Here is a 23,795-nt window from a genome sequence, read left to right on the forward strand (position 1 = left end):
AGGAGGGGGAAGGAGGCGGCTAGCAGGGCTGCTGGCACTGCAGCCATGGGTGTTTACCTCGTGCTGTGTATCAATGACCTTGAGAGTGATGCCATTATCTAATGATGCCAAATTGTAGGAGGCACAGAACAAATTAATTACAAATGGGAGATTAGGCTTACGGTCTGATAAGCAGCTCACAGAGTTCAATGAAGAGAAGTTTTAATGAGATTAAGTGACAAAGCCATCACTTAGAAGGAAGCATTAAGCAGACTACAGACAAGGAGGAAGAACAGGGGACGAAGGCAGAGAACTATTAAAACCATCTGTGTTATTAAAAGAATAAACAAGGCCTGTGCCTCTCCGGGAGAAGTGGAGATGATAGTAAGCCCTGCTGGCACTGCTGGTGGGAACTCTTCCCTTGAACATATTGTATACAGCATCTGAGTAGCATCTGAGGAGCACAGCAAGGGAAACCCAGCAAACATTTGGGACCAACACAAGGAGCAAAGTACTGGCTGGCTCGATATGAATCACTGCAAGCAAGAGCCCTGAGAGGAGATCCAGGAGGCCTGGGTTGCTGAGGGACGGCAATGGGTTGGAGCCGGCTTGATGGAGGAGACCTTTGCCATAGTCCGCCTCAAAAGCAAATACAGCAGAGTATTAGATGGTAGCAATCAAGGAAAGAAACAGGCTAGCAGTTAATATATCAGGCTAAGAAGAGCAACTCTTAAATAATAATAGCTATTGCTAATGATGAATAATTAAAGCAGACCATTTGGTCCTCCAGCCCTTGCGTAGTTCCATTCCTCTAATGCAGAGCAGAAGCATCATTTATAGTACGTGGCAGGAGGAATCGTGCACTCACACAGACTGGCTGTGCTTCATCTCCAGCCAAACTCACTGCCCCCTTCTCCCTGAGCTGTGTTTAAAGCTGAGTTCAAATGTCACAAGAAGGGGAGCAGCTGTGAACCAAACTGATGAGACGTGGGGTGTAAAGGCAGCCCCACCTCACCCTGCAGCAAACACACAAGGGTGGGCACTGCAGGTAACGTCCCCTGCTCACGCTGCCTGCAAGGAGTAGGCCCAAACAGTTCCTGAAGAGGAGAGACTCAGGCCTGCTTCAGCAGAGGTGACATACTTCTGTATGTGTTTTATAAAGCAAATCTGAGACACGTTTCCTCATCTCTTTGTGATGGGAGGGGTGCAGTGAGGGTACACGGGGCTGACTGACAGTGCTGGGCACAAGGTGACTCCACAGCACAAGAGTTTACCAGTTTGACTTCTCAAATGGATCCCATTAGGAAAAAGGTTTGGGAACAAAGCAGAGCAGAACCTAGCTCCCTCGCCTGTCTGCCCACTCCCTCGACTTTCCACCCACCCCTCTGCATGAAGGGTAACACCACAGTGAGGGCATTGGAAGACTGAAAAAAGTAGTGGGCACCAAGCAAAGCAGGGCTGACCCTGAGCCCGCACAAAATGATGCAATTTCCTGGTTTCATGCATTAAACAATCATTACTAGACTGAAATTCATCCTGCAAACTCTCCAAGGAGAGGACCTTACGGCTTGCTCTTATCTTGACCGACAAAAGATCCTGATCTGGTCTGGGTCTTTAGGCACTGCAACTGAAAAACAGTAAGCGGTGCAGGGATTTCTTTTTCCTTACAAAATCAGGGAGCAATTTGTGCATGTTAAGAAACACATCTACACTACAGCCATTCAAAGTCATCTGCTACTCCCCTGACTTCTCTTGCAATGTAAATTATCCAAATGTGGATCCCTGGGTGCTCTCTGACACACAATTCCAGTAAACATTTACATCCCTTCTCTTCCAGTTTTAGCTTGAAATATGCTAAAAAGATGCACAAGGGGTGCCTCAGCATTTTACAGACTCCTCATTTTGGTCAGCAAAAGTGAAATCCTGACAGCTGGAAGTCTGTTGCATTCTCACCTTTCTGGAAAGAATCAAAGTCCTGCAGTCAAATCTTGTTTCAAAAAAAATGCACAAAAGCAAAGTGTGTAGTACAAACCTTCTTCTGTGATTTGATTTTTCAAATATTTTTTCCCTTTGGGGGGATCACCTGAGATAAAGTCACAGAGATGGACTCTCCCCATTTCTTAGGGTCTGTCACTGAGGGAAGGAGAAGCATCCTGGGAAAACAGAAGCCTTGGTGGTTTAGGATGAACATGTGTTGAGCCTGCTTCCTTGTTTGTACCTTGTTTCCCTGAGCCAGTACTGATAAGGATGAGATGATAACTTGGCCCACATGCCTGGTCATACCTGGCTTGACCCAGATGTGAGATCCCAAGGAAACTTGAGCACAGGCTGGGTGGGAGCTATAGATCTTTCTGACAATTCCCTGGCCCCAGTGATGGGGACCAGGATCTCGGCTCACCACAGCACACCCCAGCTGAGCCATCTCTTAGAGACAGGTCAGCTACAAATCCCAACTACCACAACTGTTTTATGGCATTTGCTGAAGGTGGGTGGGATGGTCATACCCCGCGGGTGAGTGTGGCTCAGCTCTGGTGGGGATGGCACAGGGGCTTGCTTTGCTTTCAGCTCTGGAAACAGGAAGGAGCACTGGACTTTGCAGAAGCCTGAAGAAAAAGTGGCCATGGTGTTCTGATGCTGCTGAGCACAGCTGGACATGCTGATGTTGGCTTTGCAAAGGCCCAGGCAGTTCACTGTGTTCCTGCTGCATGATTGTCTCCTTGCTTTCTCTGCAAAGCCTCCAATTAGCAGAGCTGGGAAGCCTCTACTGAGCAAGCAGAGAGCAGGCAGGAGGAGATGGGAAGGCTCAGGTGTAGAATTACACATATAGGTATGATACATTTCTATGCATGATTCAAATCCATGAATAGAAACTGCAGATCTGAACTCCACCCTTGCCCACAGGGCAAACGCAAAGCTTGCATCTAATAAATCCTCAAAATCTCAGCTGCCAGCATCTCCAAATCAGAGCAACAACAACAGGAGCTGAAGCCAAGTGCTCTGAATATTTTCTTCCAGAATACCCAGGAGAGCTTGGCTACAGGTAATGGAGCCTTTTACATGGTGTTTGAGGCAACATTTCTAGTCTTAGCAGAAAGAGAGGTGCCAGGAAACGACTCTGCTCCCTTGGCAGGACTCAGACCATAGTGAAGCTTGGGAGTCCATGATCATCACATCGACCTTTTCAGCTCCCCCCTGCCTCGTGGAGCATCAAGCATGTGCTAAATGGTTACTGCTTACCACAGATGCTCCTTTTAGATACTGCTGTGGGTTCTAGTGCAGTGAATACTGCAAAGGCAATGCCTCTGCTCAGGCTGTCACTGAGAAGAGGGTCTTACCATGCTAAAGATGAGGCTTCAGCTCCCTTCCTTCCCCCTACATACAGTGGTGTAATGCAGAACAGTTTGATGAGACAGTGCTCTCCTGTTTCTGAAGTGGAGGGAAGAAGGGGGGATACCTGCAGGCAGCTGCCCAAACTGGTCAGGGAAAGGGGGTCTCACCTGAAAAAGGAGAAGTGGGGGAAGACACTGCACAACTTGTGACGGAGTTTTAACCAGGGGTGCAGGAACAGAAGAAAGCAAGATGCCTTTAAAAGGGATAAGAGGAGATGGCATGTTCCCCAGACAGATGTGGCTGACAAGGGTTAATCCTTCAGACTTCACCACTCTACCTGCTATATCCCAGTTGCCCCATCAAGGTCTCTGGCCTTATGCAGTTGCCCTCCAGCCATTCTCTGCTCTTTGCAATACCTCCCCACAAAGAGAAGGCCTCTCATCACAAACTGAGTGAATCTGGGCCCACAAGCATCACCGAAGTCACCTATGTGCATGGCCAAAACATTTCCTCCCTCCTTTGCAGAAGGCTTCCTTCTGGTAGCAACTGGCACTTAAGTGGTAGGATCCCAGGCCAGATCCTGTGTGAAATCTGTGACACTGGGGCATTTTGCTGACATCTCATTTGGGGTTTTCTCTCCAGCACCCTCATTTATTCTCCTTTGCAATGTCAGTTGGCCGAGCAAGCTCAATGAATAATTCAGTACCATTAAGCGCGTGCCAAAGCAGTTTTGGCACTTAGTAGCATCAGTTCTTTTGCCCTTTTCTCCATTTAAACTTCATTCCAAATTAATCTCCTTTTCATTGCTGCCAGAGGAGCAAGATCTACAAGTAGAAAGCACATTGCCATTGCTATATGGAAGTATAGCTATATATATGGAAATCACCCCTTTGATAGAAATGATGTGCTGATAACCATCCTGCTCTAATGCATGGGGCCTTGCTGCTCCTGCTCACTGCAACCTTGAATAATGGAGACTTGTGTTATTTTATTTTACAGACATCTATTGGATGTGTTAATAACCAGGCAATAAGGATGATCTCACAAACCAGGATTCAGAAAAACCTGAGGTTATGTCCCTGTTATGTTGTGAATTTGGTGTTATTGTAGTGAAATCAATTCATCACACCCCCAAAAAATTAATCATATCATAAATCAGTCAATCACAATCCCTTTTTCACCAGCTTTTCTAGACAAAGGGGCTTTAAGATGGGCGTGCACAGGTTTCAGCATCCCATCTGTAAGGTGACAATATAATCACTTTTCTTGCTCTGCCGGGAGATTTGCACTGTCCCACTGTCCCTTGCTGCCAGCCTGCAGCACTGAGAAAACCAGGGCTCTCCTCATGGACAAATCCCATAGGTTCACTGCTTCTGGTAGTCCTGCTACAATGATTGAACCATGTTTACTTCAGCCTCCCGAGATGGCATTCTCAGACCCTTTCCCTGCAAGGACTGGGGGCTGTTTCTCTGGAAGATCAGACATAACTGCACATGTAACTTGGGACTCAGCTCGCGTGTGCAATCACCACGTCTGAGAGTACCAGGCAGCAGAGTCAGCACATAATATCCAGCTGCAATAATTGCCTGTGCAAATAAATTGTATAGGTGAGTGCTCCTTTCAGAAGGCACAATTGCTGCTACGGCTTTTATTAAATCCCACTCATTTTATGACTCCCTGGTTGGGGCAGGAAACCTTTTGCTTTCAGCTAAGGTTCTACGTGGGTCTGCTGTTGCAGCAGCAGCAAAGCTCCAGCAGCTCCAGTGCAGGCACGAGCTGAACAGCAAAGGCAGCCCATTCTCTGGCTTTGGGAAGTAGCTCCCATTCTTTGGGAAAGCTCCTGCACTTAACCTAAGCAAGCAAGCATAGCTGCTCCTGTTTCAACGGTACATTAGCTGACAAAGTAGCCTTCAGAACTCCTGGCTATTAATCTCTGCTGGCTTTTCTGGGAGCTCTCCTACCCTGCTCCTTGCTCGTTGCCCAGATACAGACCTTGTTTTGTGGATGCTATCAGCATATCATTAGGATGTATGCAATAACCCATCCTGCCTCTGTAAGGAACTGCCTATATTTCTAAAAGAGAGCAGAAAATCCTATCTGTACAATGCCTGCCTCTGCCAAGAGCACCCACTGAGGGAGCACAGATCCTAGGATGCTTTGAAATAAGTTGCTGTGAAAACAGTGTCTTCAGGATTGTCAGAGGCTAGAGTTTGATCTTACACCACTGTAGATCTCAAATAACATCAAGCAAGGCAGAGGGTTTATACCAGCCAGGCTGTGGGTGGCATCAGCCCTTGGAAATCTGCATTTGCTTTTTTACCCTAAATTTTGCAAACTCATTGCACCATATATTCAAAAGATCAGAAGCAATTTTAAAAATTTACACTTCGCTCATTTGTATGAGAAGTGCTGCTCCAACAGTGTTTATATCTGGCTAGACAATGTAGCAACACCAAGGGCTGTTTCCCTTGGCAAATTATTATTCAGGTTCCCTTTGAAAAGGGACAGTCTTTACTGAGATTCCTTCTTCATCTGTCAATCTGCATAATCTAATGCAAGTTAAATTTGCTGCCTTGGAAGCCTTCTCTCTCACTTAAGACATGGCTTTTTGCAAAGGTAATACTGATTATCTGTGTCCTTTTTGTCCCTCTTAAGTTACCCCAGCTCTAGAGGACTCCTGAGGTGAACCCCCACAGTAGTTTGCACTAAAATGAAATGAGTTGTGGATTATTTCCATATGAGCTGTGGGAAAGCTTGTACATCTTTTCCAGTGATGTTAGAGAACTGCAGGAAAATCCTGGAGGACTGGCAGCACCCAAGTGGACCAAATCAGTGCCCTTCTTCTGTAAAGAAGGCTTCTGTGGGGAGCTGCCATGTGGACCAAGCTCCAACACCAGCTGAAACTTTTGGAAGAGATCACAAATTCCACATAAAATCACACGGTACCAGCTGGGAAAGGGTTTCTCTGAGCAAATTATACCAAAGGGCTTTCAGTGCATAGACCTGTGAGTCAAGCTGAAGCTGTGAGGAAGATAAACCCTAAAATGATCACCTAAATGCAGCCAAACTGGCAGGGTTTCCTCCCCCATGAAGTGTTCACTGCTGTGTAACATGGCTTGAAATTCACTCATGCTTTGTGTCCTCCGAGCCCTGAATGTGCAGGAAATGAACACTCAGTCCTCTTGAAAGAAGAAACACCTATTTCAGAAGGACAAGGTTCTTTGTACACCAAATTTTCGTAAATGATGCTTGGCTGGAGCCTCCCAGATTCGAGCATTTCTGAAATCTGTCATCACTACTAAAGAGGTAAACCTTTGTTTTCATTGCTACAGCAGATTTAAGCAACCTTGACATCACCACATGTCCCTACCACAGGCAGGCTAGCATCTGGCAGACCTGTGGTTGGGGTAGAAGATTACTGCCATCCAAACTAACCTGTCCTCTTGTAGTGTTAGTTTTTTCCCGTGCTTGTTTGTATTCCTCACACACAGATGAAATGCTGCGAGAGCAAACCACCAGAATGACCTCTCACTGCTACCACTCCCATGTAACCACTGAGCTGCTGTCAGAGCCAGAGGGGGAAGAGAAGATATCTGTGATACCTCCCTGGGAAAAAAACAGTGGGTGAAATTGCCCAAGTTAGGTAAAGGTCAAGAGAATTAGAAAAACAAAACACTGCAGAGGAATAAAACAAAAGGAAATAGCAGTCAAGATAAGATTTAAAGTGACAAAACCACTATATGCTCTTTCTTCAGGGAGGAAATCAAGACCATCTAATTGCTGTATCACTGCATATCTCTTATTTCCTATATATAGCAGCCTTCTGAGGAAAAGAGAAAAAAACCCCAACCCTTTTCAGTCAATATTGCTATTATGTCCCAATCAGCAGTGCACTCTCAGAAGCTAAGGAAAAACAGCAGTAAAATCAATACCCATCTCCAGGTTTCATTCCCAGTGGAGATCTCCTCTCACACGCCCACCCTTCACTAGTCAAACACATTAATTTTAACCTCATGCTGTCTACCAGACATAAATAGCAGTACTCAGGGAAGTCCTTGTTCTGCTTAACATCTGAATTAGAGCTACCCTGAAAGAGGCAGAGATATTCCTAAGTTTGTGTTTCACCTTTCCTTGAGAACTAGAGATGTATTTTATATCACTAAACCTTAATCATAAATTCAAATCTGACCTGAAATGAGTCCAGACTCTTCCTTTCAGTTAATTAAAGACCCTGGGAAAACCATTATTCCCAGCTCACAGAGCATTGCAGAGGTTCAGAAGCAGAATTTCTAGCAGAGCAGAAAACAAAATATTCCAGAAGCTCCCTGCAAAATACTACATTTATGAGAAAATGGCATTAATGGGCAAAATAGTGTTTAAGAAATTCATAATCTTTTGGTTTTATTTGTCCCTTGCTCAATTTGTTTTCTAGTGTAGAAATTTCTCTAAGCATTTTCTGAGCTAAAAACATGAATTGGTATGGAAAAAGCTCTTTAACATCATTTACAGAAAAGCAGGTGGTACAACTGTTCCCCTTCATTATATATTCCATTTTTTTTCTTGTTTCTGTACATCCAGGATAAACATCTCTCCTTCCTGTGTATTCTGTCAGCCACAGAAAAGCTGTCAATAGGTGTTAGATTTCTGTGTCAATAAAGAAGATCTCTGAGATCTGCTGGGAATATGCGGGCAAAGCACCACCATATTTAAGCACTTGCGAAAAACTGGCTGCCATCAGGTTGTCAGTGTCAGAGCCTTTGGTGGGAGCTGAGTCACAGACTGCTGACGCCAAGAGCCACCAAAAGAGACACTGCATCAAGAATTTGGATTTAAAATGTGTTTAAACTAGAAGCGATTCTGCAGTTGAGGTGTGGCCATACGAACAGAAAAACCACTCGTGAGCAGAGCAGTTGTCTCCTTGAAGCCTTCCCCAAAAGCAGGAGAGAGCCAGCTTTGGGTGCTGGGCTTGGCAGGGCATGGACATGGACATGGGCAGGGGCAGAGCAAGCAGGGGGCTTGTGCAGCCCAGCTTGCAGAGATGAGTTTTCACACATTACACATCTTCCTTCTTTGGACCTCCTCTCAGCAGGTTCCTGTTTGTACACAGAACCTCACCAGCTCACTGTGCTTAGCTTAGACAGCACCATTCACAGCTTTGGTATTTATACATTTGATATAACCATCAGGCACCTGTAGTCAAACAAGTAATTGTTTGGGGTTTTTTTCTTCCAATGGTCACAATATAATCTTGACCTGGCAGAAACATTTTATAAATACCATCTTCTGTCATACCTATCAGAAAGGTCTGTGTACTTCTGCGTGAGTGCTCTGACTTATGACAGCTCTTCAGAACCAGTCCTTTGCTCTTAAAGGGAAGATCAATGCAAACAGAAGGATAAGGCCTATAAATTTTTATAGCTCTGTACTTAACTCACACACAGGCAGTGGGCTGGATGGCAGTCGCAAGAGAAGACATATGATCCTCTTACATTAAGCTATGCCAAATTTTAAAAGCACCTCTGAGCATCCACCCACTATGTATAAGATACTTTGGCCTATGCTAAAACTTTGACGTTGCCCAACACTTGGGGAGTAATTTTTCTCAAGCACAACCAAAAATCAGGGGAGGAAACCCATGCCAGAGGTGAAACATGCCAAATGCTCAGGCCACAGGCAACACAGATTGTGATCTGAAGGGCATTAGATTTATTGAGACATTTCTGAAGGCCACACCAGGGTCATGCTCTGGTATGTGTGCATGGTGCTAATCATGAAAAGGAATCTTTGCACTTGATGGTTACTGATCCCAGCCACCGCCCAAACAAAACATCATTTGGGGAGAGAAGAGGAAATCCTCTATTCTTTAATTTGCTCTGATCCTTTCCAGGGCTCAGGCATCTCCTCTAAGTGACCATTCCTCATTTCTGAGACTCTCCTATGCTCCTACCAGACCAGGACTCCAGGAAGAACCCCAGAGTCAGCATCTGACCTTCTATCATCTCTCTTTGGCCCCTCTGCAGAGAGGACAGGTGACCCTGCAACCAATCCTGAGACCAGGAAGTGCCAAATTCACTCTGCCTTCCCTGACAACAAAAGTTCTGGGAGGAGTGGAAGAGAAATCATGTACAGCACAACCCTGCCAGGATGCACACTGCTCATTTCCACCACCATGACCTACACAGCTCCAAGTTTCTCCAGCTGAGTTATCACAGCTTGATAGTTACAACAAGCTGTCATGTGGCAGCTGAATTGCATTAACTGGCCAGAAATGGGGAGGTGGGCCACAGCCTGCTGCAAAGGCAGAGACATTTCCAACTGCTTGGCCCACAGTGATGGAGGGTAGCTGTGAAGTTCCCTTTCCTCCTCCACAGGCAGGAGAACACACCCATGAGTCACTGCTTGGGCAGCTCAGCTGGGATGGGGAAACTCCTCTAGTCACAGTGGCTGGAGATGGTGTTTGGGGCCCTGCTGCCTTGGTTGTTCAAAAGTGAGACCCCACGAAATGATGCCACTTGAATGTGTCCACAGAGTCCATGTCATCACAGCTCACTGGTTATGTCTTATCACATGTTCAGAGTCATGTTTTACATTCTTTGAATGGATCAAAAGTAGAACTGCAAAGTAGTTGAAAGTCAAGATCTCTTGGTCTATAAATCTACTGTTACACCTACCAAAATACCAAGAATATGCCATGGAAAGGTATGAAACTATTCTCAGCACAAAAATCACCACTGACTCCTTGCTGCAGTTCTGCATGCCTCAGACATTTTCATTTAAAACTGTTTTCTTACCCTTTGTTGACTGTTTTTGATCCATCTAGCAAATAAATAGCTAATTGGCCATTTTTGCCATAACTTTGGGTTGCTGGGCCACAAAGATAAGCAAGAACAGGCATCACAGCAGAGAGATAAGTGCAGGTTGAAGTATGCCTTAGCTGCATTTCCCCCTGCCCACTCCCTCAGTCGTTAAGTTCATCCCTGACACTCTACCAGGGCAATCAGGTAGGAACAGGGAAGGAGAAGACTGGCTGAGACCACAGACTGATTGCCAGTGCTCTGGGTGTGTCCCTGTCACGGGGTGTAAAAATGCAGGTGCCATTTCTTCATCTAAGACCTTCTACACTTAAGCTATTTCACTACTCTTCATTAGCTATTTCACTAACTGAGAGTGCACATTATTGGTTCCTAAAGAGGAAGGGCTGTACATACAGCACAGGAAGAGGGAACTTGTGAACCAGAGTGGACTGTATGATCACACAGACCAGAAGAAGAAGAAATAATTTTGCTTGAGGAAAGAGTCCAGAAAATGTATAGAAAAATTGTAAGTCATACCTGCAGGACCTCTTCCATTCAATACCTGCTCATGGTTGTTGGAAAACACCCATTCCCCTAAATTCATTTGCTCTGCATTAACTGAACAAACCCACTTCAGCTGACACTAAACCATATAAGCAGTAAATCTTTCAAGCTCTCCATTTCTCAGAAATGGGTATGATTATCATGGTTAACAATTTTTTCCACAGGGCTTCCCCAAGCCTTCAAAAATTCCTCCATTGCTGTTATAACACAGAAATTTGTCAATTGATTGCAAGTAGGGGAAGATGGGTGAGAACAGCCTGCTACAGAAGCCTGAATAGACGTTTCCAAGCAATCTGGAAGAGATCCCTCATGCAGCAATGGCACTCAACATCATTCTGGTGCAGTGGGCTCTACAAGCCTCACCCTAGCCTGTGAGGCAGGCAAGTAACCCTTCAACAACATCAGGACAGCCTCCACACAAGCGTCCTCTCCAGTTCACATGAAGGAACCTTCAGCCCATGACAGAAAAGAAAGAAGGCAACAACAATATAGTTCAGAAAGCTCAAAATGTGACCAGAGAGGAAAAATTGAAGAAGCTAGAATTGCTTAGCCTGCGGTAAAGAAGGATGGAAGAACAGCAACTGTTTTCAATAGATGCTTAGGAGCTGGTAGAGGACCTGCCAACAGAGGCCTTTTCAAATGAGTCACAAGTATCTCTCAAGAGTCTTCTAGCAGGAATCTTGGCTGTAGGCCACGAGATGGGCTCTCTGGACCTTGTGAAGTTCTTTCCATCCCTCTCTGTATGAAGCTACACAGAGTGGTATCCCTCCCTTACCCTGCTCTGCAGTGTGTCTGCAGCTACTGGCTCCGAGGCACCATCACAGGACTGATCCAGATTTGCAGGCTCCAGCTCTCAGCTACCCCCAGGCCTCAACCTTTGCTGAGAAGATGGGCACCTGCCACGATGCAACCTGACCAAACTGAGTAAAGGCTTGGAGCAGAGACCTCCACAAGTCCCTTCCCTCCTAAATTATTCCATGTGGGAGGCAAGCACACATTCACTAATTTGCTCCAAGATTTAGTGGTGAGATCAGGCCTAGGTTGACATTCACTTCTCTGGGCAGATTTCACCCCACTCCTACTACAGCATCAAAAGGTGAAGACATTCCAGCCCCAGCAAGGACATCCCTCTCCCCTACACCTTTTCCAAGCAGGGACTTTCCAAAGGATGCAAAGCTACCGGAGCCCCACAAAAAGCAAACTGAAGTAGGCAAAACAGATGGGCAGGAGTGTGGAGGCACTTTCAGCAGATGGCACTAAAATATTAAACTAACACTACTGTATGCTACAGCCACAGCCTGGCTTGCTGCTGACTGCAGAGCCAGGCTGCTGAAAGCATGCAGATGAGAAACCAGCCTCAGATTGCTAACCCACCCTACCAAACATCCCCTTCCCACAGAAGAAGTTGCTCCCTAGCAACTCCTCCAACAGCAGCAATGCGTTAACGTGATGCAGACGCCGTTCTGCTGAACAAAAAGCATTCCTGATAAGGTCTCTCCCAGATCTCTGCTGGAAAATCATTTCCTTGAGAAACTGCATAAAATCAGATTGTCTATGGCACCAAACAGGGGTGGATGCAGTGAGAGACTAAAGGAGAAAGCTCCACTGCTTTGTGCTTGTCCACTGTGAGGCGAAACATGTTCTTCAACCCAGGGCATTTGCCAACGTCACCCCAAAACTAAAAGTGACTCTGCCTGAAGCTTGTGACAGTACCCGAGACACATGGACCACCATGTAGAGATGGATGGCCATGAACCTGGGTGTCCCTCATGGATTCCTAGAGCCACAGCAGCCACAGAAGGTGCATGACAAGGACACTCTTGTAGGCAACTAACCAGACTAATGCTACAAAAGCCTTTCATAAGACACAAACCCCAAGATGCCTCATAGCAGGGTGGCATAGGACTGTGCTGCAGTTTAAATAGTGAATTTTATTTCATGGCATCTCCAGCAGGACCCCGGATCCTGCCAGTTGTGCCATCTAGCATGTGAATGACAGCAGGACATCACAGCTCCAGGTCTTAGTTTTTATCTTCCTATGCTCAATTTTATCATAAAATAAAAAGTAAAAGTAAACTTTACTATGAACACCCACAGAGTGGTAGGGGTTGGAAGGGACCTCTGGAGATCACCTAGTCCAGCCCCCTTGTAACAGCAGTGTCACCTGGAGCAGGTTTCTTTGTATTTTAAACCCGAGCTCTGAAAGGTAACACACTCTTGCATGTTTCATTAATGGATCAAGCAGAAGGAATTTCCTAATATTGTCATTGCAGGAGGGGCTGGAGAGAGACATGATGCCCCAGCATAAGGGAAATCTCTGCCCATGACCAGGTCCCCAGGCTGTGGGACACCAGAATGCTCCAAGCCAGGGCACCCTGGCAGAGAGTTACCAACAGGTACGGCAAGAAAAAGCAGGAAAGGACTCAGCCAAAACGCTCCTTCCCAGCCTGCCTTGATCCAGGCTTCTTTTGGGCTTCTTACAAACTGCCCCAGGCCAATAGATGCATGTTTCAAAGACATCAGGTCTTTTCTGAAAATGCCTTCAGAAAACAGCCATGTGCAAGCCCAGCCTGGATGCCACCTGGGCTATGCCATATCACAGTGCTGTGCAGGCCACACCAATCTATTATGTTATTCTCCAAAGTTTGTGAAAATCTGTTGCAAGACAGGCTTTTCTTAAGCCAAAGCTAAAAATCTGCATTCCTTGCTCTGGCTACTGGAAAACACAAATGCAGCTGGTCTTCCTTCTCTGTGCCTGAATACTTAAAAAACAAAAAAGAAAAGAAACAGAGCTAGCAACCTCCTCTTTTCTTGCAGAGCCACAGCCAGATGTGCTCTGAGCCTGGTTGTGTAAGGACTCTGTCCACCTCTGGGAGGAGACGCTTCTGCTGCTTCTTCAAACCGTGACAGGCAGCTCCAGTGAAATGGAGGTGGGAAGTCACTGCCCATTTTTGTTATTGCCACTGGATGGCAACAGACGTCAAGCAGAGACAGTGAGTTATCACTGCGCAAACCACACGTGTTCTTGCTGGGCTCCACCTTGTTATTTAGGGGAACAGCCGTGATTACAGCTCTGGCTAAGTTTAACCCCTCTCCAGGGCTAAACTATAGCAGTCCTCTTATCACCCCAGAGTCCCTCCCCAACAGAGAAGGGGGACTGAGAGAAGAAAAGAAGACCCACGGGTGCAAATGAAAAGGGATTTAGTAAAAAGGCCCAATGCCAACATAAAGCACATAAAGTTATACCCAGACCGGCGAACGCACGGTGATCACAGTACATGGGAAAGCAGTCCTCAGGAGCAGAATGGGGAGCGAGACCCTCCAGGGATGGAGAGAAGGAAGAGGATAATGAAAAGGAGGAGCAGTATCAGGAGGAGCTTCTGTCTTCAGCAAACTTCCCCCTTTGTACTGTGCATGATGTTTATGGGATGGGATACACCTGCAACCAACCCGGGTCAGCTGCCCCAGCTGCCTTCAAACTGCTCATGGCCTGCAGAGCATGGCTGCCTCGGGTTCTGTCCCAGAGAAACCAGGACAAGCATGCCTAGTAGACACACCAGAACGGACCCTGAGGGGTCAGGGCACAGGCTGGCAGCAATACAATCAGCAAGACCATGCCTGGGGGCAGGCTGAACGCTGAGCTTTCACTTTACATGGCTTCTTCACATATTTCCTGGAGTCTGCACTCAAAGATCAATTTTTGCCTTGCCAGCCTCCTTCTGATGAGCCATGCAAAGCACATTTAATGCTTTTATAAGTAAAAGACTCACATTTATAAGTAAAAGACTCCTTGGCTGTATTACAGCATCACACTGAAAAGTTAACGCTTACATGTGAAACTGATGGCTGGCTATTTTTAAATTACATATACCTGGCTTTGAGCTGGCCAAGTGCCACAGAAAGACCTACAACTGGGCATCAAAAACACAGCCAGGTGTCAGACAGCATTTGGTCTACCAGTTTCCTACAAATCTCCAGAAATGTTAGGCTAACATTGACCTGAACTCAGGTGGGACTTGCTATGGCTACAAGGGGATCAGTCCCCACCTGGACTCCATAAACACCACTAAACCCATTCTGTCTTAATAAGGATGTGTGGTGGTAGCATAACACTTCCAAGGTGATGTGTAACAAGGAGGTAAAAGGAAGAAATTAAGGGTTTCCTGTTTTCTTTCTTTTAAGACGTACATAGTCACACCTTGCAAGTACTCTCTTAATGACAAGTAGCTGTAAGTAAGATAATTCTCTTAATGAATGATACTGCTCTTGCTTTGGGTGATGTCATTCTGCTGCACCTCCATTGTGCAGCACTGCCATGCTTCCCTCTATTCTCCTCACTTTGGCTGAGTGTGACCCATGCCAAATGCCTGCCAAGTGCATCCAAGTTATTGTATGACACATGTATGATGTTGTGATGTAAAAGTCTGCCAAGACCTCAGGTTGATGCTATGAAGGCAGTCCCCTTGGATGTGCTTTGCCACGTCATTTCCCTGGCAGCCGACACAGCTCCAGCCTTATGGAGCCTGGCAGGACCTATGGGGGATGCTCTGGTTCCACCAAGACAGTTAATGCACCTCTCAATTCACCCCTGATAACTGAAAAAAAGCTGAAGGGTTTCATGTGATTCTCTGAGTGAGGGACAAGCCCTCCTTTCTCAGGGCAAAAGGAGAGCCCCATAGTCTACTTTCAACAGAAGAATTTAAGTAGCGCCCAGACACAGAGATCCATGCAGCAAATACCTGTGACTGGAAGGCAGCATAAAGTGAACTACACTACCATCCATATTTTCATATCTCAAGCTCACTTCCCCATACCTTGAAATCAGCTTTAAGAAGTTCCACAAGCCTTAGCAATAATCTTGTGAGGCTTTATGTTTTTGTTTTCCTTGCTTTAAGCACTGGAGCATCTCGAGGGAGAAAAGCACATACTGAAATAGTCCTCTAAGCACCGCCAAGTAGTAATTAGCTGTCTTGTGTCTGTCCTGGAAGAGAAGTTCCTGCCACTGCTGTCCTACGGGAACACAGATAGGAAACATGGACACACTGTGACGCAGGGAGGAAGTCTGCTCACACACAGGGATTCTCCCTGACCCCCACATGAGAGCAAGCCTCTGTTAGCATCAGTTTAGGCAATGAGAAATTAAACGAGACAACAAAAGTCAGGCCAAAATAAATCTCAATATGATCTTGGGGGACTGAAAATTGTAATAGGGCCTGAAATCTCAAAACTGAGGGACAAACAACTGGCTGGTCATGTGATATTCCCCAATGACTTTCCCCATATCCAAGAGGAATGCCTCTTGCCTGCCTGTGACAGCACCCAGAACACAGCACAGCTGCAGAGACCCAATGTTAGACACTGCAGGAAGGGCTTGTAAGGTGAACCCTACAGCTCCTAGGGTTTGGGCAGAGCCTGGGCCAGTCCTACAAAGGAGAAATTTGGGAAGGGAGAAAGAAATGTTTGGAGCTCATCTTACTTGTGAAGGAGCTAAGAGATGCACAGCATGACATTGCAACCTCTGAGGATCTGGCAGGCAAATATACTTAGAAGCAATGATCTTATGTCTGCTGTTCAGCCTATTAATGTTATTAGTTCATTAAGAATATCAATATTAACATATTTTATTGCACTGCAGATCTCACAGTCCTCAGCGCATGGTGCAATTTCGGGCTTTTGCCTTGCTAGACTTGCACACTTGGGTTCACAACGCTAGAGACATCGGTTGTAAAAGCATGCCACTGAAGTGTCTGCCACACCTCCAGGCCATCATGTGGTCAAACGTCTGCAGACTGAGGAAGAAGATGTTCTCTGAGCAGGAGGGGTGGGGTTCACCACCCCGCCTCCTCTGTCCAGCTGTTTACAAGGAAGCAGCAGCTCTCTGGATTGCAAAACAACCTCCAACCTCCCAGCCCAGCCGGGGGAGATGGGAGAGGGAGAGCAGGACAGGCATGGGGCAGCCCAGGCGTCCCTCCCGCCCACACCAGCCTACAAAGCCAGAGGCACACAAAGGCCCGGGCTCTTTAGAGGTGGCATCTTGCAAACAACAAAACGCCTTTTTCTCTTGTGTGCCTTGTGAACTAAGTGAGTTAGTGGCTGCAGGGACCCCTGGCAATGTCAGTGTGCAGTGACCGTGTGCTACCCCTTCGTCCTCAGAGTTTAGCTCAGATCGAAAGCTGATGGTGTCTCTAGAGGTCTGGTGGGCCCAGTCAGACTTCAGTGCCTGGCACAGCAAGCCTGGACCTGGCTGACTCTACACTGGCTTTGAGGGGATCCTATTGGGAGACAAGTGCCCTTGAGCTGACCTGAGTATGAGGGAAATGTCCTGCCCTTCACCCTCCCACAGAAGGATTAGGGAAGGGGCTCTCGGAGGGGCACACAAGATGTCCCCCAGGACACACAGAGCTGGGATGAGCACCCCCAAGCCTCCCAGATCCCCACAGTAGCCTGGAAGCACACACAAACCACTTGTTATTCTGGATGAAGGGCGTCCGCCACCGTGAGAGAGATTTAAGTTGTACCAGCCTTAGAAACGACCAGACCCAACAAAACAAATCTCTCTCCTCCTCTGACTCTTCCTTTTTTTCCTAAACATCACAGAATGTGACACATATCCTCAAACGCATTACCCTCACATTTTTGGGAGGGGCAGGAACACCTCTCTGCTCACTCCCCTTCCCCGGGGCAAGGCAGGTAGTATTTCAAAGCAAAAATGATCATTTGTTGCTCTTTGTCCTCCGGATGCTTGATATATGAACCAGCCTTATGCTGCTGGGGTTCCTGCTTCATCCAGTATCTATGTGCTTAAACCCCAAAATTTTTGTTACTGGTATTATTTTTTTTCCAAAGGAAAAGGAGAAAAAGAAAAGGATGGGAAGGTCAGAGATGATGTGTGCACTGTCACAGGGCATGCCCAGCTTTGAGCTGAGGTTATCCAGTGCAGGCAACTCACACTAGCATCTCCCCTTCAAGGAACAGGCACTTCTCCTTCCTCCCCCTTCTCAGCAGCACTTAAAAAAAAAGCAACATAAATGTCTGCATTTACCTTTCTGCTTATTTAAAAATGGCAGTAGCGGCAAAGCCAAGGGACTTCTTTTACCAGAGTCCTTGGAAGACACTCTACTTTGGTTAACAACAGTTTCTTCAATGGGTTTCTTCAGGATTATTCTCTCCTTCAGCTCCTCCGTGCTGACAGCAGAGGTCAGGGGCTCAGCACCTACTTCTGGTGCAACAAAGGAGCATTTCAGGTAGGAGGTGGACTCTGCCAGGTTTTCCCTGTTCATCCTGCTCTCTGTCATTTTATTTGCTTCATAGTCTGAGGCATCAGCTCGTGAGCCGTTCTCTTCCTTGATAATGTCCATGACCATGGGCTTCATCAGAGGAGAGTCCTGCTCCCTCTTTGGGCTCTCTTCGGAGGCTGATGAGGCATCACAGGACTCGATGATGAGCTCGCTGTCGAGCTCGGCCTCCCGTCCCTGTTCATCCTGCTCTCTGTCATTTTATTTGCTTCATAGTCTGAGGCATCAGCTCGTGAGCCGTTCTCTTCCTTGATAATGTCCATGACCATGGGCTTCATCAGAGGAGAGTCCTGCTCCCTCTTTGGGCTCTCTTCGGAGGCTGATGAGGCATCACAGGACTCGATGATGAGCTCGCTGTCGAGCTCGGCCTCCCGCTCGGAGGGGGCCCTCCAATGTGGCTGAAGGTCATGTAGTTGGAGTGCAGCACCTCCTCGGCAGCCAGCGGGTCCTCCGAGACCAGCTCGATCTCCGAGTCCCCTGAGTCGGCGCTGCTGGCTTCGTTATCCAGGGCTGAGGCGGCAGCGGGGCGCCCGGGCCTGACCCTCTGGTCTCTCTTCTCAGAGAGGGCTGGAGACTGCTGCACCTCTGAGGTCTCAAAGGAAAAGCTTTTGGCTTCCTTGATAGCACTGATGAGTTCATCCTCCGACAGGCTGCCCTTGCCCTGTGACTCTGAGCCGGACGGTTCTGCCACCCAGAAATAAAAGGGGGAAAAAAATACATTAAGGTTGAGATCTTCTGGCTGCTTGGGCATCAAATACAATAGATTTCACACTAGAATGGATCCCTCTAGCAGAGCTAGAAATTCTCCCCATCTAGGATGACTAACAGTAATAACAGCTGGTCCTTACAGAGCATTTCCCAAGCACATACTCATTATAAAAGAAGTATCATTAGGATCATTTACTGAGGAGAAAGCTGAGGCACAAGGCAATGCTGGACAGTGCTTGGCCAGTGGCTCAGCAACATGTTCTTCACCAGGAAAATCACCAGTCATGAGGAACATGGGCTCTGGCCACATGTGACAGCACCTGACTGTCACTGACAGACACATGCCTGTTCTGGGGACAAGCACACACACTGGGCTGGTGGGTTCCTGACTCTGCTGATACTAACAATCTATGTGTAGTTACTCACAGTTTTATTAACCTTTAACTTTCAAGTGTGGAAAGTTACAGGTGAGGGTTTTTCTATGGTTTCTTCAGTGTTTTTTTTTTCTTTTCAGGTTTTGGTGGTTTTTTTTTTTTTTTTTTTTTTTTTTTTTTAGGGGGGGCAGGTGTGGACACTCTCCTTTTTTTTTTTTTTTTTTTTTGGTTTTTGGGTTTTTTTTTTTTTTTTTTTTTTTTTTTTTTTTGTAGGGGAGTCAGTAGTGAATCCTCCATTTAATTTTTTTCTCAGTTGGGTCCACGAATGAAATACTATTTTTTTACTGTAATTCTTAATATCATTAAGAACTACATCAACCAAAATAATGAAGGACCAACCTGTCCACCAAAATTTGAAGTAAACTAATTTCTCTGCATTTTCTGGCTCACACTGAAAGAAGATAAACTCAGAGGGTGAAAAGGAGCAGCTGAAAAGGCCGGTTGGTCACCCAGGATTAGCAAGAAGCCCATACCCCGTACTAGAAGGGATCCCAGCACACTTCCCACTTGTTTTGCCTCCCCATCTATCACCTTACCACACTGGACTTTGTAATGAAATAACAAAGAACGTATAACTGCATGTAACGTGCTCACAATAGGAGGTGACAGAGGCAGCATGAGGTGCATCAGCATCCGTCCTGAGTCACTGCATGGGGAACAGGCTTCACTTGATCTTCACAGAGCATTAGCCAGCCTGGCCACCTGAGCCTGTCTGTACCATGGCAACAGTTTGCACCCAATCCCCTGCCAGTACCTGGGCACGGCCACCTCCTGATCACTGATTTCCACCTTGCACTTCACTGACCCAGAGATCTCTGCCATCCACTCACAGATGCTCCCCTTTGGGGGAAAAAAAGGCTGAATTCCCCATTCATGTTGAAACACCCACCAAGCATATGTGGACATTTGTCCTCTCATTCACTAATTTTATATCATTAACATGACACTGCTTACTAAGTGGGTGCTGGTCTCTTCTCCCAAGTAACATGTGATAGCAGAAGAGGAAATGGCCTCAAGTTGTGCTAGGGGAGGTTTAGGTTGGATAACAGGAAAAAATTTCTTCATTGAAAGGGTTGTTAGGCTCTAGAACAGGCTATCCAGGGCAGTGGTGGAGTCCCCATCCCTGGTGGGATTTCAAAGAGGTGCTGAGGGACATAGTTTAGCGATGACCTGGCAGTTCTGGGTTAACAGTTGGACTTGATCATCTTAAAGTTTCCAACCTAAACACTTCTATGACTCTAAGTACCGTTGAAGGTGGTAGGGGTTCAAGAAAGCTACCAGAAAAAGAGACCTCCAAGTTTCCTCCTGCTGCTGATGGTAAAGAGGCCCATGGCAGGACACTGCCTGCATCCAGAAGTCTGGGGACTGCAATGGAGTGGGAGGAGGTTTCCAGCCCCTCAGCTGCATGTGTGAAGAGTCCCAAGCTGAGCTATACCTGCTCCCAGTGGGTATTTGCCTTCAGCACAGCCCTGCTTTGGGTGCAGCTATTGGCATTGGCTCCCTGAGCACACCCAGTTTTGTTGGCCACCTCTGGAAGCTCCTCTACAACAGTGGGTGGGAAAGATATCATATCAGATGTAAGCTGGGACAAAACCATTATTTTCTGATATTTCCTGACTGAATTTCTCGTGGCAATAGCATAGCTGATTTCTTCCAGATCATATTCCTTTGCCAAGATGAAACAGGTAAAGAGGGAGGTTTTAATGGTTGCACTCAAGCTGTGACATCCTGCTGGGGGATGGGTAAGAAAACCAACTTCCCCACATCCTTCTGAGCAGTTTTGGTTTGGGCATCTGCCAATACATGTCACTGGCCATTTTTAGCATGTAAACAGCTCCCTTGTAACTCAACCCTCTCACATGAGAAAGAGTTTCCTCAGCCCCGAGTACGGCTGCAGGCAGGAGTACGGTGTTCAGGGCTGTCGGGACACTGCTGTCCGGATGCCGGGAGGTTTCTGTGGCGTCAGCTGCTCCAGCAGGAGCAGGAAGGCTGGCAGAGCTGTGCCCCTCTCCAGCACTACCACGGCCGAGCATTTTCTCCCTGAGCCATGACCTAATCTGGCAGGCGTCCAGAGCGGCATGTGAGCGCCAGCCCTCGCAGCGCAGCAATGCGCCATCCTGCGGCCTCGCCCCATCCCTGCCCGCCCTGGCAGCTTGGAGCCCTCAGCCATGGCATTTACTTTGCGAACAAAAACGTCCTTTGTGGCCAGCAGTGGGGTGTCACGTTCACTGCTGGCACGGGGAAGTGTATAAGGACCCCACGCCTTTCAGCGCCAGCGCAGCATACGGGCGCACCCCGCCTTCCTTCCCCAGAAAGATGATGGCCAGTAATTAAAGTAAACCATTTTCTGAAGGCCTGATCCAAGCAGGGGGGAGCTGGGGGCTGTGCCAGGATGCTTGAGGGGTATCTAGGAGCAACGACTTTGCTGGGTCACTGGGTAGAAATGGGAAGGGCAGGTTTTAAATTTCTTCCTCGCTTATGGATGCGGAGTCTGGGCGCAGCGTGTCCCCGGCTGCAAGGAAGGGGGGAAAGCCAGAGAAAACACCCTGTGGGAGCCAGCCCCTACAAAAGGATGCCTGATTCTTCCCTTGACACCACAGGCAAGCAGTGCTCCTGGCTTTCCAGCACCCCAGGGCAAGGCGGTGGGACTCCCAGAGCTGTTTGGGCGGTGCTGGGGATCAGCTTTACCCATGGAGAGGAACATTCCTGTGCTGCTGATCACACCAGCCACACCAGTGACTCCCAGTAAGGCAGCAGCTGTGAGGCTCAGCCACACACTGGTCAGCTGTTTTGACGGGATATGGTTATCAAGTGTCATGAAGGCAGCCTGGAACAGTTGCCAGAGATTGAATAAATAACAATTAGTGCCTGAAGTTCTGAACTACCTTGTAGTGCAAAATGTGTAAATCGATAAAAAAATGGCATGCCTCAGAAGTAGTGTGAGATGAGACCCAGTGAAATAAAAGAAGAGAAATGGGACTCTACAAATTTCTGGCTGATGCAACCAGGGTCAACTCACAGCTGCAGTAGGCTGTTTCTCTTTCTGTGTGAAAATGTGCAAATGCACACTCAGTTCTGGAGAGAAACTAGGTATTTCTCTACAGGTAGGTATTAGAGTGGCTGGAAATCCCAGACTGTCATTTTAAGGAAATTCCTGTTGATTTTTAAATTCTTCTAGATGCCATCAAAGGAATGGAAATTTCAGCCTGGGGAAGTTCATTGTCAAATGTTCATTGTCAAACAGTTTTGATTCAGGACACTGATATTTAAGTTCAAGTCTGAAAATTCTGTTTCCTGTCACAAAACTTTATTCCTTTTTAAAACACTATACTATTTTAATATTTCAGCAGTGTTTAACAGAGAATGAGGAATAGAAATAGTACGTGCTACTACAGTAATCCGACAGTAAGAACAGGTACAAATACGGGATTTTTGTGTCTTTCTCATTAGAAATCAGGAGCCTTTAAAAGAGACTCGCCTTTTCTCCCTCCCTTTGTAAATGAGGTGACAGCATTTCTGTCCCCAGCACTTTCCAAAAGCAGCAAGTGCTGCTGCACATCAAAATGGTACCTATTTTTAACAATTTAACCTTGTTCTGTGCAAGAGCAAAGAGGTGTTAAAACAGCCACTAAAATTTAAAGAAAATGAACACAGACATTTGCAGCACCCTGGTCCCACACATCCCATTTCCTGTGGGGAATGTGGCTAACTAGGGTGACCAAGAGACCCCCTTGGGGATCAGGCTCAGCAAGCCTGGGTTTGACCCCAGTCAAACTCCTGAGTGACTCTTGGCAACTTATTTCTGGGGATCCCCAGCCCTGTCTTCCCCTTTCACACTGAAAGGGCAGCCCATCCTGAGCAGTGTGCCAGTGATGGGCAGCATGGTTTGCATCCCACTTTGCTTCAGCTATACCAACTGGTGCCTGAGCAGAGCAGAAACACCTCCAGCCATGGAGACCTGTTAATGTCTGCTCATACCCCCTCAGACCCACCCCACAAGCCCACAGTAATTTTCCAGCATGCACGGCTACAACTGCAACCACTCTCTGAATATAAAAAACAAAATGGTGCCATGCACCAGTATTACCTGTGCCAGAGGAGGGTGGTGTGACAGATCCTGGGCTGTCATCTTCTGGCTCTGACACTGTCACTGTTGGAACTACCTCATGACTCGGTTTCAGGCCAGTCTCTGTCTGAGTTGGGCTTGACTCTTTGCTGGAAGCTTCTCTGGCGCCTTCTATTTCCGTGAGTGTGATCTTGACAGGGGCTGTAACCACGGAGGCACTGTGCTGATCTCCAGACCTTGTGTCTTCCAGATGGTCTCGCTCTTTGGCTGCTTTCATACTCTCCGAAGCCGTTCGCTGAGGTTCAGCAACATGGCTGGACCTGGTGGGTATTCCCTGGTACTTATCAATAAGGCCTGGGCTCTCATCTTCTGAGTCAGAGTCATGCTTTTCTTGGTGTTTTACTTCTTCTGATCTACTTATGTCCATGTATTTATAAGCTTCTACTTTCATGGGATCTGCTAAGGTTTTATCGACTTCAGTGGACTCTGCAGGAGTCATCTCTATTCCCGAATCTGAGCTAAACAAGCCACGGGACTCAAACCCAGTCACATCTTGAACAGGATGCCCCAGCGCGTTAAACCCCTCTGTGCTGCCCGAGCAAGGAATGGGGCTGTTTTCCTGCTG

At 47.0% G+C, this 23,795-nt stretch overlaps 1 protein-coding gene across 1 annotated transcript in view; it reads right to left on the minus strand.

The window, feature by feature from the left end:
• Positions 1–14,353: 14,353 nt before the first annotated feature.
• Positions 14,354–23,795, minus strand: part of LOC103777765 (reticulon-1-like) — a 9,580-nt gene continuing 138 nt past the window's right edge. The window contains exons 1-4 of the mRNA XM_008945333.1: positions 23,192–23,795; positions 18,297–18,646; positions 17,710–18,151; positions 14,354–14,415 (exon numbers count right to left, since the gene is read on the minus strand). The exon at positions 23,192–23,795 is cut by the window's right edge and continues 138 nt beyond it. Coding sequence (XP_008943581.1) covers positions 14,354–14,415; positions 17,710–18,151; positions 18,297–18,646; positions 23,192–23,669 — 1,332 coding nt within the window. The 5' untranslated portion in view covers positions 23,670–23,795. The remainder of the gene's footprint in view (positions 14,416–17,709; positions 18,152–18,296; positions 18,647–23,191) is intronic.

This window comes from Merops nubicus, unplaced genomic scaffold (genome assembly GCF_000691845.1).
Source record: "Merops nubicus isolate BGI_N331 unplaced genomic scaffold, ASM69184v1 scaffold6140, whole genome shotgun sequence".
NCBI lineage: Eukaryota > Metazoa > Chordata > Aves > Coraciiformes > Meropidae > Merops > Merops nubicus.